This window comes from Capra hircus, chromosome 4 (assembly GCF_001704415.2).
Source record: "Capra hircus breed San Clemente chromosome 4, ASM170441v1, whole genome shotgun sequence".
NCBI lineage: Eukaryota > Metazoa > Chordata > Mammalia > Artiodactyla > Bovidae > Capra > Capra hircus.
In genome coordinates this window covers 100,108,811-100,122,677 of record NC_030811.1, presented here as the reverse complement: position 1 = coordinate 100,122,677, position 13,867 = coordinate 100,108,811, and the positions used below count along the sequence as shown (strand labels likewise).

The following is a 13,867-nucleotide window of genomic DNA, read 5'->3' as shown; positions in this document are numbered from 1 at the left end:
GTACACGTCAGAGCAGCAGAAAGAGTAGAGATGAAAAATAAACAGACCAAACTAAACATGGTTTTTTATCACTGAAAAGTAATAACTTTATCTCCAGAATATAGTCCAAAGCAGTAAGATGCAGAGCTTTCAACATGTCCCGTGTGAGCTCACTTTGTTCCCTTGGCATCACTGTCACTTCCTCCTAAGGCTAGGAGCTACATTTTCCAGAATCCCTTCTCTGTGTGGTTCTGGGTTAGAGTTCACCAATGAAAAGAGCCTTCCAGAGAGTTAGAAGCTGGACATGAATAGGAAGCCATTATTTCTTCAAAGGTGTTTGCTATTAGATGCTTGGAATTAAAGTGACATCTTCATTCTCAATTTCTCTGACCTTTAGCAGCTGCTTTCCTGACCTCTTCCCTAGCCTCCCCCATCCCCACCAAGGCTCTTGCAACAGTCCTGAGAGTTCCTAATCTTGCATTAACACTTTATATCTGGATATGTCAGATGCCTTCTGTGATGCTGACTGGTCCCAGATGATAAAGACGCTGTCACAGTAAAGACAGGGAGAATATTCAGTTTATTAAATATTGTGAGTGTCAGAAACATCATTTCAGTATGTTAATAACAAATCACATGTCAAAGTAAATTTTTGATTATCTGGATTTCTCCTTTCCTTTTCTCCAACAATGCCAACTAAGACCAGTCTGTTTTTATTAGTTTCTTCGACCTTTAAAAGAGCTTTAAGAATGATGTTCAAATAAACTTCAAGTATTAATAGTTAACTTCAACTTCTTCTGAATAAAAATGTCCATTCTTATACTTGAAATTACTCAATGGTATTTGACCTACAGTAGAAAGAGGGAAATTAAATTTCAAAGAATATTAGAAAACTAGGTAATTCTGACTCATTATTTGCTACCTTCTTCCTCCTGACATAAAGCACTAGAGACTTAAGAACTGCTCTCACAAAATTGAGGTCTAATCAAGATCATATTTAAATGTCAAAATACCTGTGACGTAATGGAGCTTGCATACAATTGTATATGATTCCATCTTGGTAAAGGGTTATATTCAGGAAAATCCATGCTCAATAAAATCAAATAAGTATTTTTATATTCTCTAGGAAAAGACTTTTGACATTCATGTATTGCAAAATTTCCTCTCAAGTCTCTTTGTCCATCCTTTTCTTTCTCCACCTCTCTCTATTCCTCTATTCAATGTAACCACCAACAAACTTACATAGTGTTTTCTACATACCAGGCACTGTTCTAGGTACTTCACATATTTTAGCATATTTAATCCTATGCTGCTGCTGCTGCTGCTGCTAAGTCGCTTCAGTCGTGTCTGACTCTGTGCGACCCCGTAGACAGCAGCTCACCAGGCTCCCCGTCCCTGGGATTCTCCAGGCAAGAACACTGGAGTGGGTTGCCATTTCCTTCTCCAATGCGTGAAAGTGAAAAGTGACAGTGAAGTCGCTCAGTCGTGTCCAACCCTCAGCGACGCCATGGACTGCAGCCCACCAGGCTCCTCCATCCATGGGATTTTCCAGGCAAGGGTACTGGAGTGGGGTGCCGTTGCCTTCTCCGTTAATCCTATGACAACCCCATATGAGCTCCATATTACAGATGAAAACAGTTAAGGCTCAGGGTGGGGTTTAATACCTTGCCCGAGGTCACAGAGCAAACAAGTGGCAGGGATGTAGGAAGTACACTTGGCAGTTAGGCAGCAAGTTATGAAATCTCTCAAAGCTGTTCATCATATTACCCTCTTTAGCACTTCCCTTCCCCATTTCCTCTTTCTCTGTGTCTTCTTTCTAGCCAGTAATTCTTTGTCTCTTTCATTGAAATTCTAGCAACCCGTAAGAGCTTGGGAGAGCAGGTTACAATAGAGCAGGACATGTGGTCCTTGAGCTAACTCTTTTTGTTTCATTTGCCCCATGACCTCATGTTTTTTCTTTCCTTAGTATGGTTCCAGATGGATCTCAGAAACAAATGGGAATGATGATCTGCGAGTAGTCATATGAGGAAGGATTCAGATAGTAAAGAAATACATAAAAATAGAACATAGAGAAGTAGTTTAGTATGTCAAAGTGGACTTGAAAGCTTTTGAGGTCATAGGGTTTTCTGTGCCATAAAAAAATTTCAAAGTATATTCAGAATGCCTTCAAATCCAGGAAACTCAAACTTTTATATTAATATATTTATTTTTCTCAATAATAGCTGGTCAAATACTCAGTAACTTTTGTTTTCTGGTTTTCAAACCATAATACTATTATGATCTTGTTTTTCTCAAAACGGAGATCGTATCCTTCCATGAGGAACACCAGTGCTAGGAGAAAGATAGATATACATATCCACTTTGCCACCAAGCCAGTCTGATTCAGTATCTTCAGGAATAAAATTCCTTATCATTTTTCAAAATATAATGTACTCCAGAGTACTTTGATATTAAATAGCATATAATTGCTTTTTAAAAGGAAATCTAATAGATAGTAGCTCAGTTGATAAAGAATCTGCCTGCAGTGCAGGAGACCTGGGTTCGATCCCTGGGTGGGGAAGATCCCCTGGAGAAGGAAATGGCAATCCACTCCAGTATTCTTGCTTAGAGAATCCCATGGACAGAGGAGCCTGGCAGGCTACAGTCTATGGGGTCACAAGAGTCGGACACAACTTAGGAACTAAACCAATAGATTAAAAATTTTTTGGAGAGTTCTGCTGCAATTTTTCTTTTTTCTTTTCTTTCTTTCTTTCTTTCTTTTTTTTTTTTTTGGTGATTGTGTAGGAATCAGGACTGAAAAAATACCTTGGCTGGTGATATTTAGAAATTTAAGATTGGAGGCCTAAAAACTTCAGTTTCATTTTACAAGTGCATTTTACAATCATAGAAACTTTTTAAATAGATATTTACATAGCACTGGCCTTATAATTTACTTGGGGGGGGGTGCTTCAGAAACTGCAAGAAAGTCTTATTGCTTTCTTGATTTTCAAAGTACAAAGAAATCCTAATTCTAATGATATGAAAAGTTTTAAAAATTGTTTTCCCTGAAATGGTTTTTTGGCAACCTACTCCAGTTATTTTTGCCTGGAAAATCCCATGGACAGAGGAGCCTGGTGGGCTACAGCCCACAGAGTCACAAAGAGTAGGACACAACTGAACATACATCAAGTAAATGAAGAGAGGCGCTTCCCAGGTGGTGCTAGTTGTACAGAACTTGTTTTCCAATGCAGAAGACACAAGAGATGTGAGTTGCATCCCTGAGTAGATGTGAGTTGCATTCCTGAGTTGGGAAGGTCCCCTGGAGGAGGGCACAGCGACCCACTCCAGTATTCTTGCCTGAGAAATCTCATGGACAGAGGAGCCTGGCAGGTAACAGTCCATATGTTTGCAAAGAGCCGGACAGGACTGAAGCGACTTAGCATGCATGCATGCAAATGAAGAGAGAACTATCATCAAGGAAAGGAATGAGTATATTCAATGCTTCAGTGGCATATGATCCACCGAACATGTTTAGAAACACGCTTCCCCCCCAACAATGAAGTAGTGATTCCCTGATGTAAAGGTGGTGAAATGTTTCTAAAGGGTGAAGGTGGTCTTTTTAACTAGCATTTGACCAAATATAAATTATTAGTGTCTTAAATCTATATTGTGAGATACTTGCTCTCTTTCAGCTCTGGTGTCATGAAATATTACATAATGTTTGATGGTTGTTATCTACACGCTGAAATTCCATAAGTGCACATGAAAATTCTGAGTAACAAGATAACTCTATAATGACACAAAAATGATATGATTTCTAGTTTTAGAGGAACAGTAAAATCTTGTATATTTTCTATTTTAGAAGTAAAAGAACAAAAAGCATTAACAAATAGGTATAAATTACTGTATCTGAATATCCCAGTTGATTGCAGGTGTCAATATCTCATACATTCTTTGTTTAAAATGTAAAATACCTGTATATTCTTTTCACTTTTGACTCCAGAATATTCTTTGTTCTCCAGTGAGGCAAGAACATATGTTGGGGAGTACACATCTGCTTCCATAAAGACACTTTTGATTGCAAATTGCTGTAATACACAAGTTTTTACAGTTACTGTCTTTTAACACAAATGCTTCAGACAATTCCAAAAGCCACTGATTCTAAAGAATCAATGAATGACCAACTGCAGTACTATGTTTCTGCAACCAGTATGCAAACACCCACATATGCAGACATCAAAAGACCAAACACCCCCAAACGCAACACAACCGTTTCACTATTTCACAAAGATATCAATATTATTAAAGCAAACATTTTCATTGGCTCTATTTTAACGTATTTAAAACATATCTTTTTGTTTTCTTTAGAGAGGAGATTCAAATCAGCATTCATAATTTGCTTTTTAATAAAACTTTTTTAGCAAAAATTTAAAAGGGGCAACTCAGTACTGACCAACATATGGAAAAACAGACAATTTTATGTACTACTAATGGAAGTTTAATGTGAAACAACTCTATTGGAAGCTTCCTAAAGATTTTCATATTATCTGTGCTAGAAATTTCTTCTTTGAAAGTCTCTTCCTATGCAGTTTTAAAATACCTATGTCTATTTCAATATCTATTTATATTTTGTCTTTTTCTTTCCTCTATCATTTACCTACGTACCCATCTACAGAGAAAAATTCTTAATAATAGTAGCAGTTTGTAAATAACAGAAATGTTCAACATGAGAGGAAAGGTCAAGTGAATTATAGTATTTATATTATGGAATTTAATATATCATTTAAAATTTTGTTTCTAAGGACTCCGAAACACTTTTAAGTGATACTGACTAAATATAGGCATAATGTAAAATTATGTACAATACAGTTATTTTTCACGGGAGAAGTATGTTTAAATAGCTCATATTTGAAGCTTGCATATATAAGAATAATACTCCCTTTAGTATAAATGCAACATTGAAAGGCATGTTTTTATCAGAGCTATTGTGTACAGTTGAGCAGGTTGTGTAAAGGACGAGGTTCCACAGCTAACTAAACACTGTTCATATCACAGACATCATAGATTTAATATTTATTGCAACAATTTTTCCAGAAGATGGCAGAAAAACAACTTGTATAAATAATATCATCAATATTTAGACAGTTTCCAGACAGAAAGAAGTAAAGCATTTTTGAGGAAGGAGACTTTTAAAAACTCACACAAAAGCTACAAGGTGCAAAAACACATCTTCAGACTGTGCTCAGAGTACCTGAGTTCACAATCACTGGAGCATATTTTCACGTTAATGTGCTTTTAGCATCTCATCATTCTCTCTCGTAGTCCGCACAAGCCCTCTCCAGAATAAGTAGGCCAAATCGAGGTTGAGTGTTCCTTTTTATAGCATTTTATCACATCTAACTTTCAATGTGAATTACTGATTTTTGAGCATATATTTCTTACATAAGTACTACCACTTAATGAACTCTTTGAAAATATTTTACTAGATTGAGAAGTGAGTAGTAATTAACAATAAAATAAACTCTAAGAGTCATAAAAATTATATGCAGTATCTCTGACAAATGGAAATGAGTGTGGTTCAAGCATGCTGAAAAGCAGAGCAGGTATTTTTAGTAAAAAAGTACAGTCATTTTACAATTGTGTGATTTCAGTTTATAAAACATTTTCTTTACCAGTTTTGATATTATGTAGTTATTGGACATTTGAAAGTACTTTGAGGAGATTTTCTGTTTTTCCCATTAAGTCAATGTTTGTTAATATTTTAAGATGTTATTTCAAGTTTCAAAATTGCATAAAATTTGAGTTTTCTCTGTAGCATGAGATCCCATCTATGTAAAAATTTATGACTAAAAGTGGAAATAGCTAAGATGAGAAAATCAAGGCAGAAACTAGTTCTGGGTGAAGGAATTTGGAGAGATGTATTTTTTAAAAGTTTTTCATATTTTCTCTGATTTCCATGATAGATATATATCTACCCTATAATATAGAAACACATTTAAACTATATAATAAAACCTTCTTCATCTAATTCCCCCTTGGAGGAAAGCAGTCAAAAGCCACAAACTTCTAGTTAAATAAGTACTGGGGATGAAATGTACAACACGATAAATATAATTAACACTGCTGTGCATTATATACAAAAGCTTATAAGAGAGTAAAAGTTCTCATCACAAGGGAAAGATACTTTTTTAAAAAACTCTTTAATGTTATACATATATGAGATGAATATTCACTAAACATTGTGATAATCATTTCATGATGTATGTAAGTAAAATCATTATGTTGTACACCTTATACAGTGCAGAATGGCAATTATATTGCAATAAAACTGGAAGAAAAAGAAAGAAAGATCTTCTAAAATGAAAAAAAAATTCTGAAGTCCACCTAAGAGGGATTCACTGACACCCCACAGACTGTACTTTGGATCTTTCTAAGTTATACAAAACATTAATATAACATACCATACATTCCTTTTTAAATAGGTATAGAAATGAATAAGACATCCCTCCATTTCTAAAACTTTAATGGATCAGCATACTGGGATTTGTTTTTCTATATATATTTCTCTTAAAGCTATACTTTATTTAATAATTATAATAGATTCAAATTCGGAACGTAGAGTAGAAAGTTAGATCTGTAGGCTTACGTATTTGACACTGTGCTCCTGCCCATGTGGTAGGACAGTGGCATATGCTGGGAGCAATACAGTCACCACCATTTTTTCATTTCTGAAAGCAGATTGCTGCAAATGAAAATATAAGTTTAAAACTTAATTTACTAGTCAAATCCTACCATAAGCCACAACAATTTTCATTAAAGAAAAGTGAGAAACAGTTAAAAATCAATGATTAAAGAATTTTTCCCCTTAACTTTTTCCCATTGTTAGACTTTTATGGAAAAAATGAAACATTTGAATGAGAACTGCCATCATCTCAAAAACTAGATTGAAAGCAATGAAACCTCTCAGGAGGTTCTGAACTGGTCTGAGACGGGGCCAAGAAATCAGTAGTTTTTTTAAAAAACTTCCCCTGACTCCTACTTATAACTGAGACAAGACTTAAATACATGTCATTTATCCTAGCAACTGTATTGGATAGACTGGAAAATACAGGATACCCTGTACCTCTGCTAATTAGAAAGAAAGAGTTCAGAGGAACTGGAATTTTACTCTATTTTTAAAAGATATATATTTTTTTAATTAAGTGATTTATTTCAATATAAGGCAGAGGAGTTTGTTTGATGTTGACATTCCAAGAGACATTTATGGAAAACAGTTTTAAAGCTGAAACACTGATGCAACTGATGCTAATTGCGAATTTCCTAGGAAAGCTCATACATCTTTTGTAAGGAAATTAGGACCTTTTTGATTTAGAAGCTTAGGCAAGTCCAGTAATAAACCAATGGATGGAGGATTGCTTTGCACAGGGAAATGGAAGAAGATTGATATAAAAGAGATAAATTCTAAAAATAAATAAATTCTAAAGTAGGACTAAATAAGGACAAATAAAAGCAAGGAAACAAAAAACAATGAACATGCCCTCTGTCTGAAGTCCTGCTTTACGTTCCCATGTGGACTTGAGCATTTTAAGGGCATTTCCCTTACATGTGTTGCACTGTCTCCCTGTCCAGCCAGAAGGGCAAGAGCAAAGGCTTGGTCCCACACACTTTCCTCCATTAATGAACATGGGAATACAGATACCTGGAAATAAAGGGATGAAGTATTGGTCCTTAAATATCAATAGTTTTGCTATTTAATATGTTTGCTTTACCTGTAGCTGGAAAACATATTTAGTAGTGTCTTACTATTTTGGCATCTCCTACCAGTATCTCCTTCAGGACAGGTGCACACATTATTTCTCATGCAGTGACCACCATTCTTACAGAGAGGCTGGCAGATAGCTCAAAGAACACATGGCAGCAATCTGTGAATATCACACATTCAATTATTATATGTTGCATTATGTGTGTGTGATCTATGGGGACATAAGGCAGAGAAATGAGTAAAATAAAAGGTCACAACTGCAAGTTGTTAAAACCACCATTTCTAAATCATAAAATACAATGCTTATAGCCATAAGTTGCTAGTGGGTTAGCACTCTTGGAAATATATTGGTGAAGTGTTCATAACCAGTGGAGCCTTCAGTATGATAGTGCAAATATTATGAATCTAATCTTATGTTCCACCAAACTCTGAAGTAAAGAGTGAAATGACCTGGGAAAAAAAAACAAGAAAATAAGTCAAAACCAAGCTCAAAATAAGACCTGTTCTTGTGGAGGTTAGAAAAACTCAACAATTGGTCATATGTTTAGAAAAAACTTTATAAAGTTTACTTTTGGGTACCTACTGAGGTCATAGAGCTTTATATGTGACTTATTCCTGTCAGGGCCTGGGAAAAAACCTTTTTAACAATAAATCTTTGGCTTTTTCAAGAATACGTATTGGATAATCCTGAATACAGTGTACTAGTAACTTCTATGTATGTGGTTCTGTTCCATGGAGTTCAGAAATTGATGTTTGTATCTTTTATAGGATTTTTCTTGCTTCATACTTCTTCCTAATGTGATAACTAAATGCAGTTATTTAAAAATAGTAATACAAAGGCAAACTTGCCTATACATTTTTAAATTTAATTTTTTTAAGTGATGATTAAGTGGATTTTAGTTTTTGTTGTAAAAGTGAATGTCCAGTTATTCTGTTCTGGTAATAAGGTATGTGTGGACAGATTCCCCTTTCGAAAATTTCCAAACACTAAGAAAAATTCAGCTGATTTCAGATAGATTTATAGGTGAAAATAATGTAACACTTTTTGTATAAAAACAATATTAACTGAAAGATTTTAGCAAATGAATAATATCCATTATTTTAGACTGAACCTTTTCTAGTTAATGATTGAGTTTCCTTTCTCTGGCTTTTTTTTTTCTCTACCAGTATATTTTATTAGCAAATTTAGGATTATATTTCATAATTTCTAGGAACATATAGTGCCTCAGCACATATTTTCTTCAATGTGGTTTAAAACATGTTTACTATAAGACCCAAACATCTTCAGATTTTCTGTAATAAAACAAAAATAGATAAATAAACTTTGACTGTTTAGCAATTGGAGAAGGCAATGGCACCCCACTCCAGTACTCTTGCCTGGAAAATCCCATGGGTGGAGGAGCCTGGTAGGCTGCAATTCATGGGGTTGCGAAGAGTCGGATGTGACTTAGCGACTTCCCTTTCACTTTTCACTTTCATGCATTGGAGAAGGAAATGGCAGCCCACTCCAGTGTTTTTGCCTGGAGAATCCCAGGGATGGGGGAGCCTGGTGGGCTGCCATCTATGGGGTTACACAGAGTCGGACACGACTGAAGCGACTTAGCAGTTTAGCAATTAATGTTCAATGTTTTATCTTATTTGCAAATGGTCTAGCCATTCGATGAATTCTCATCATTTAACTCGCCTTACTCAGCAAGAGTCTAAAGTCCTCTTCCGTTAAGGTCTACGTAAATCACTTGTTCCTAACAATTATGTTTAGATCACTCATGAAAATTTCATGAGCAATTAGACAAAGTCAGTCACCATCCCAAGCTATTCATCTTGCTGACAAATTTTGTAACAGAACTAGTTTGAGCTTATTTAATTTTAAGTAAAATAACAGTTTTGTATTTAATGTTTATAAACTTAAAGACCTGCTTATTTTAATTAAATCAAGTGTTTATTCATTAAAGATTAATCCCTGATCGTGTGAACTTGAAAATTTGGGGGATTAGTTTATATTTTTTAGAATTTTATTTTATCTTGGTTGTTTTAGCCAGTTAGAGGTTTTTTAAAAAATTAATTTTGGCATTGACATTCAGAGGCATAAAATTACCATATCGATAACAGATGTGCACATTCAGACAGAAACAGACTTTTAGCTCTTATTTAAAAACTTTTCCCATGAGTCAGATGCAATACAAAAATTACTAGTTTGTGAGTAATAATTGGAATAAATTAAGTTTATTCACTCAAATTGCTAAAGTCTTATTATTTGTAGAGAACACCTTTAAGGTTTATATTTCTCCTTGACAAACAATTTTAAGAAAGTTTTGATTTAGAATTTGGACAAGAGAACATTTTCAGCATTTGTATTTTAAAAGCCCCCTTTCCTCTTTATTTTTTTTTTTTTCTTCTGGTTCCTTTTATTGGAGAATGGTATTTAGAAACCAAGTTCTGGGTCCTGGGTGCTCACTGCTACTGAGGGGTCACTCTAGGCACCCCAAATCTCACTTCTCTTTTATTAGTACTTTCTATAATGGAGAAATGATTTTAAGTTTTCTGTTTTCTAATCCTTACACTGGAGAAGGAAATGGCAACCCACTCTAGTATTCTTGCCTGGCGAGTCCCATGGACAGAGGAGCCTGGTGGGTTACAGTCCATGGGGTCACAAAGAGTCAGACACGACTGAGCGACTGAACAACAATCCTTATTCAATTTAAGATTATTTCTATTAATTAGGAAAAAATGTATTTTCATTACAAAAACACCACAAGAAATACCTGTGGTTAGGAATTTAACGCTTAAAAATAAAAAGAATAAAAGACCTTTTTAATAATGGGCAGTACTCATATACTCTATAAAACTTGAGTATAGAGATAAATACTACATCTATACAAAATATATATATATATATAATTAAATACAGAGAAATGGCATAAAACATGGACTTCATTGTGTCACCCCAATCCCATTTTAAGAAAAGGAGGTTTAGGAGAATACCCAGTCATGTATATATTTATGAGATTCTCCAGATTTCAGATGGATCTTCCATCAAACTCCAAAATGAGCCAAGTAATCTGGCCTTACTTTGTATATAGAAAGAGCTCATGGCATATAAGGGATGAAGGAAATTTAAAGATATATTTAATCATCTCCAGCCTCACATTTTGGGCTTCCCTCATAGCTCAGTCGGTAAAGAGTCTGCCTGCAATGCAGGAGATCTGGGTGCGATTCCTGGGTTAGGAAGATCCTCTGGAGAAGGAAATGGCGATCCACTCCAATATTCTTGCATATGGAGAATCCCATGGAGCCTGGCAGGCTATAGTCTATGAGGTCGCAAGAGTTGGACACAACTGAGCAACTAAGCACACACACACAGCCTCACATTTTAAGTCTTGCTTATTAACAGTTAACCTTTCATGTTGTTTTCAGCTCAGTGTCTATCTCCCTCTTTTGAAATCCTATAGAATACACAGTATATGCTCCTTATACTTATTTTAACCATATTCTGCCTAATTTATTCAGTGGCTTTCAATATGTATACCATCTTCCCTTCCTTCTATTTGGGCTCACAAGGGTTGTGACCTAATGAAAAGTAAAGATCATATTTTTTCCTGCACTTTCTATAACATGTCTTATAACAATAATACCATTACTTAATGCCAAGTGCTGACTGTACTTGTAGATGGTCTACTGTAGTCTCATTCACGCTCGACAGCAACTGTCCTGCTCAAACTTGAAAGTAAAGAGGTCTGAGGCCTGAAGACTATAAATGTGTCGTATCCACACCACTAGGACATTAGTTCATTCTATGTTTACTGTAATTTGTTAATTTGTGCCTTGCCTTGCCATGAAAACACAACATGGCTCTCAGTTTATTAATAATTATATATGTACAATCCACTAACATGTATTCTTGAAAAATATTACTTAAAAAATAACAATTTTTTTTCTTTAAAGTATTATCCATTCTAGGAATGCTATTTCCTAAACTCTCCATTTAAGATTTCAATCAAGGCAATGAAATTATATGGCTATAAATATGTTTTAAAAAATGATTTTTTAGGTTTCTTTTTACTACCTGATACCTTCTAATTATTTGATAATAGCAGTTCCTTGGACCCATGTTTGAGAAATTATTCAATAGGCAGATATCCTTTGTTTGAAGCTAAAATATTTATAGGGATATGGTTCCATATAACTAAATATCAAAAAAATATTTCTGCAGATACTTTTACCAAAGATGTATGAGCTATTGCTTTTTGGCTCTCTGATTTGGCAAATTTAAATGTTTTTAATCTTCAGTAAATTATTTTTAATAAGCATTAACAAAACTTAGACTCCTTCACCAGCATTCATACATATATATTAATATGTACACAGTAAAACTGAATTACCTTTAAAACATTTTTAAAAGATTGCATTATTTTGGTTTTATTATTTGATTTTTAATTTGAATTATCACCTTCATCACAGGTTGTTCCATCATGTCCTGGGGGACATTCACAGATGTTAGGCTTAATACATTTTCCATAGTTTTGCAGTCAGGATGACATACAGCTGTAAAAAATAAAGCTCATGGCTTAGAAATATTATCAATTAAATTTATTATGCAAACTAATAAAAGCTATACTTAATCAGTTTGGCAGTCAGAACCTGTGTAACCAGGTTTATATTTGCATATGTTTGGGGCAACACACTCTCTGTTTCTACCCCAAAGATGAAAAAAAAATCAAGGCAAAAGGCTGAATTGTAGATACAGTGTATACACATTGCCTATAGATTTAATTATATAATAAAAGTAAAATTCCCTGAAATTGGAAAATTTGAAATTGCTATTAAACAATAATGACTGCATACATTTGCAAAATTATTTTTCCCCTTATATTTGTTTTACTACCAGGATGACTGAGGTAAATGATTAATAGGGTAAGAAAAATATACCATATGAGGAAATTAGTTGCATAGGAAATCGCTGTTGGACATGGTTGCTAACCATAAAAGGGATTACAGTCTTTCAGAGAGCAGTTTAGTTTCAGATACTAATTAGCTAAATGCTGGTGAACGGCAGAGAGAATCAGAATGTCAAAGAGCAAAATGCCAGGAACACATCATAAGCTTATTATATGTTCTTATTTCTTAAGCTTCTCTGACAACCCAATATACTCTATTAGGCATTTAACACTTTTTGAAGTAACTGAAATGATTGAGGTTGTTTTACTTGCTAATAAAAAGGAGTTTTATGTTATAAACATGTAAGAATTTAAGGTTATTATCATTATTCCTACAGAAAAAAGAAATAAATGAAGTTCCTCAAGGTAACTCAGAACAAAGGAACACTGTAACAGTTCTGTTGCTTAAGCTGGTCTCAAACAAATCAAAACATTAAAAAAAAGACAATATGAACACTAGAAAGTAAATTCTAAGCCAGAAATTTTATTTGTATCAAAGAAAACTATGCTGATGATTGTGAAAAGAAGTAAACAATCCTTTCAAAATTAAAGTGATGCCTAACTTGTTTCATTCTTAAGAGCTGGAGGAATTATAGAGAAACTTAATTTATACAAATAATGCAGGATCTGTGAGCTGAAAAAAACTCAGACCACAGTGTTATTCATACCATTATTTCATAACTAGCTGCTTGCTACCAGGAATGTCAGCTGGCCCTGTAAGGTTGTGCTTTCTTTTCTGTATAACGGGAAAAACAATACTTAGTACATTGAGTCCTTGTGGATTATATTACATAATTGAAACAAAATATTTCCAAAGGCCCTAGGACAAGTAGGTCCTTAATTCTTATATTTGTAATATGTTATATAGTTATAATGTTTTTTAATATCAACATTATTAAAAATTTGAGAAACATGTGTTAATTTTTTTGAAATGTGAAGAGAATATACCCAAATAATAAATAAAATGAATAGAAGTTAGTGAACTAAATGGAGTAAACAAAATTTAATACATAGAAAAGTGTATCTTCCTAAGCACTTAAAAGTGAGCTAGATAGTTTTCTTTGTGCCATTTGAAGAGTTGTCACACTACCTCTGCAATTGATACCATCTCCGTAATATCCAAAGGGGCAGCATCCACATTGGAAGCGACCATCTGTGGCTGGCACCCAGGAAACACCAAGAAAGCAAAGGGGTTCAGCACAACTTGATCTTTT

General features: G+C 34.3%; 1 protein-coding gene across 1 annotated transcript in view; it reads right to left on the bottom strand.

Annotated features, from left to right (window-relative positions):
* The window catches only part of VWDE (von Willebrand factor D and EGF domains), a 97,989-nt gene that overhangs the window by 35,654 nt on the left and 48,468 nt on the right, over positions 1-13,867 (bottom strand). The window contains 8 exon segments of the mRNA XM_018047507.1: positions 3,933-3,977; positions 3,979-4,046; positions 6,604-6,699; positions 7,561-7,656; positions 7,761-7,856; positions 12,167-12,241; positions 12,244-12,283; positions 12,335-12,410. Coding sequence (XP_017902996.1) covers positions 3,933-3,977; positions 3,979-4,046; positions 6,604-6,699; positions 7,561-7,656; positions 7,761-7,856; positions 12,167-12,241; positions 12,244-12,283; positions 12,335-12,410 — 592 coding nt within the window.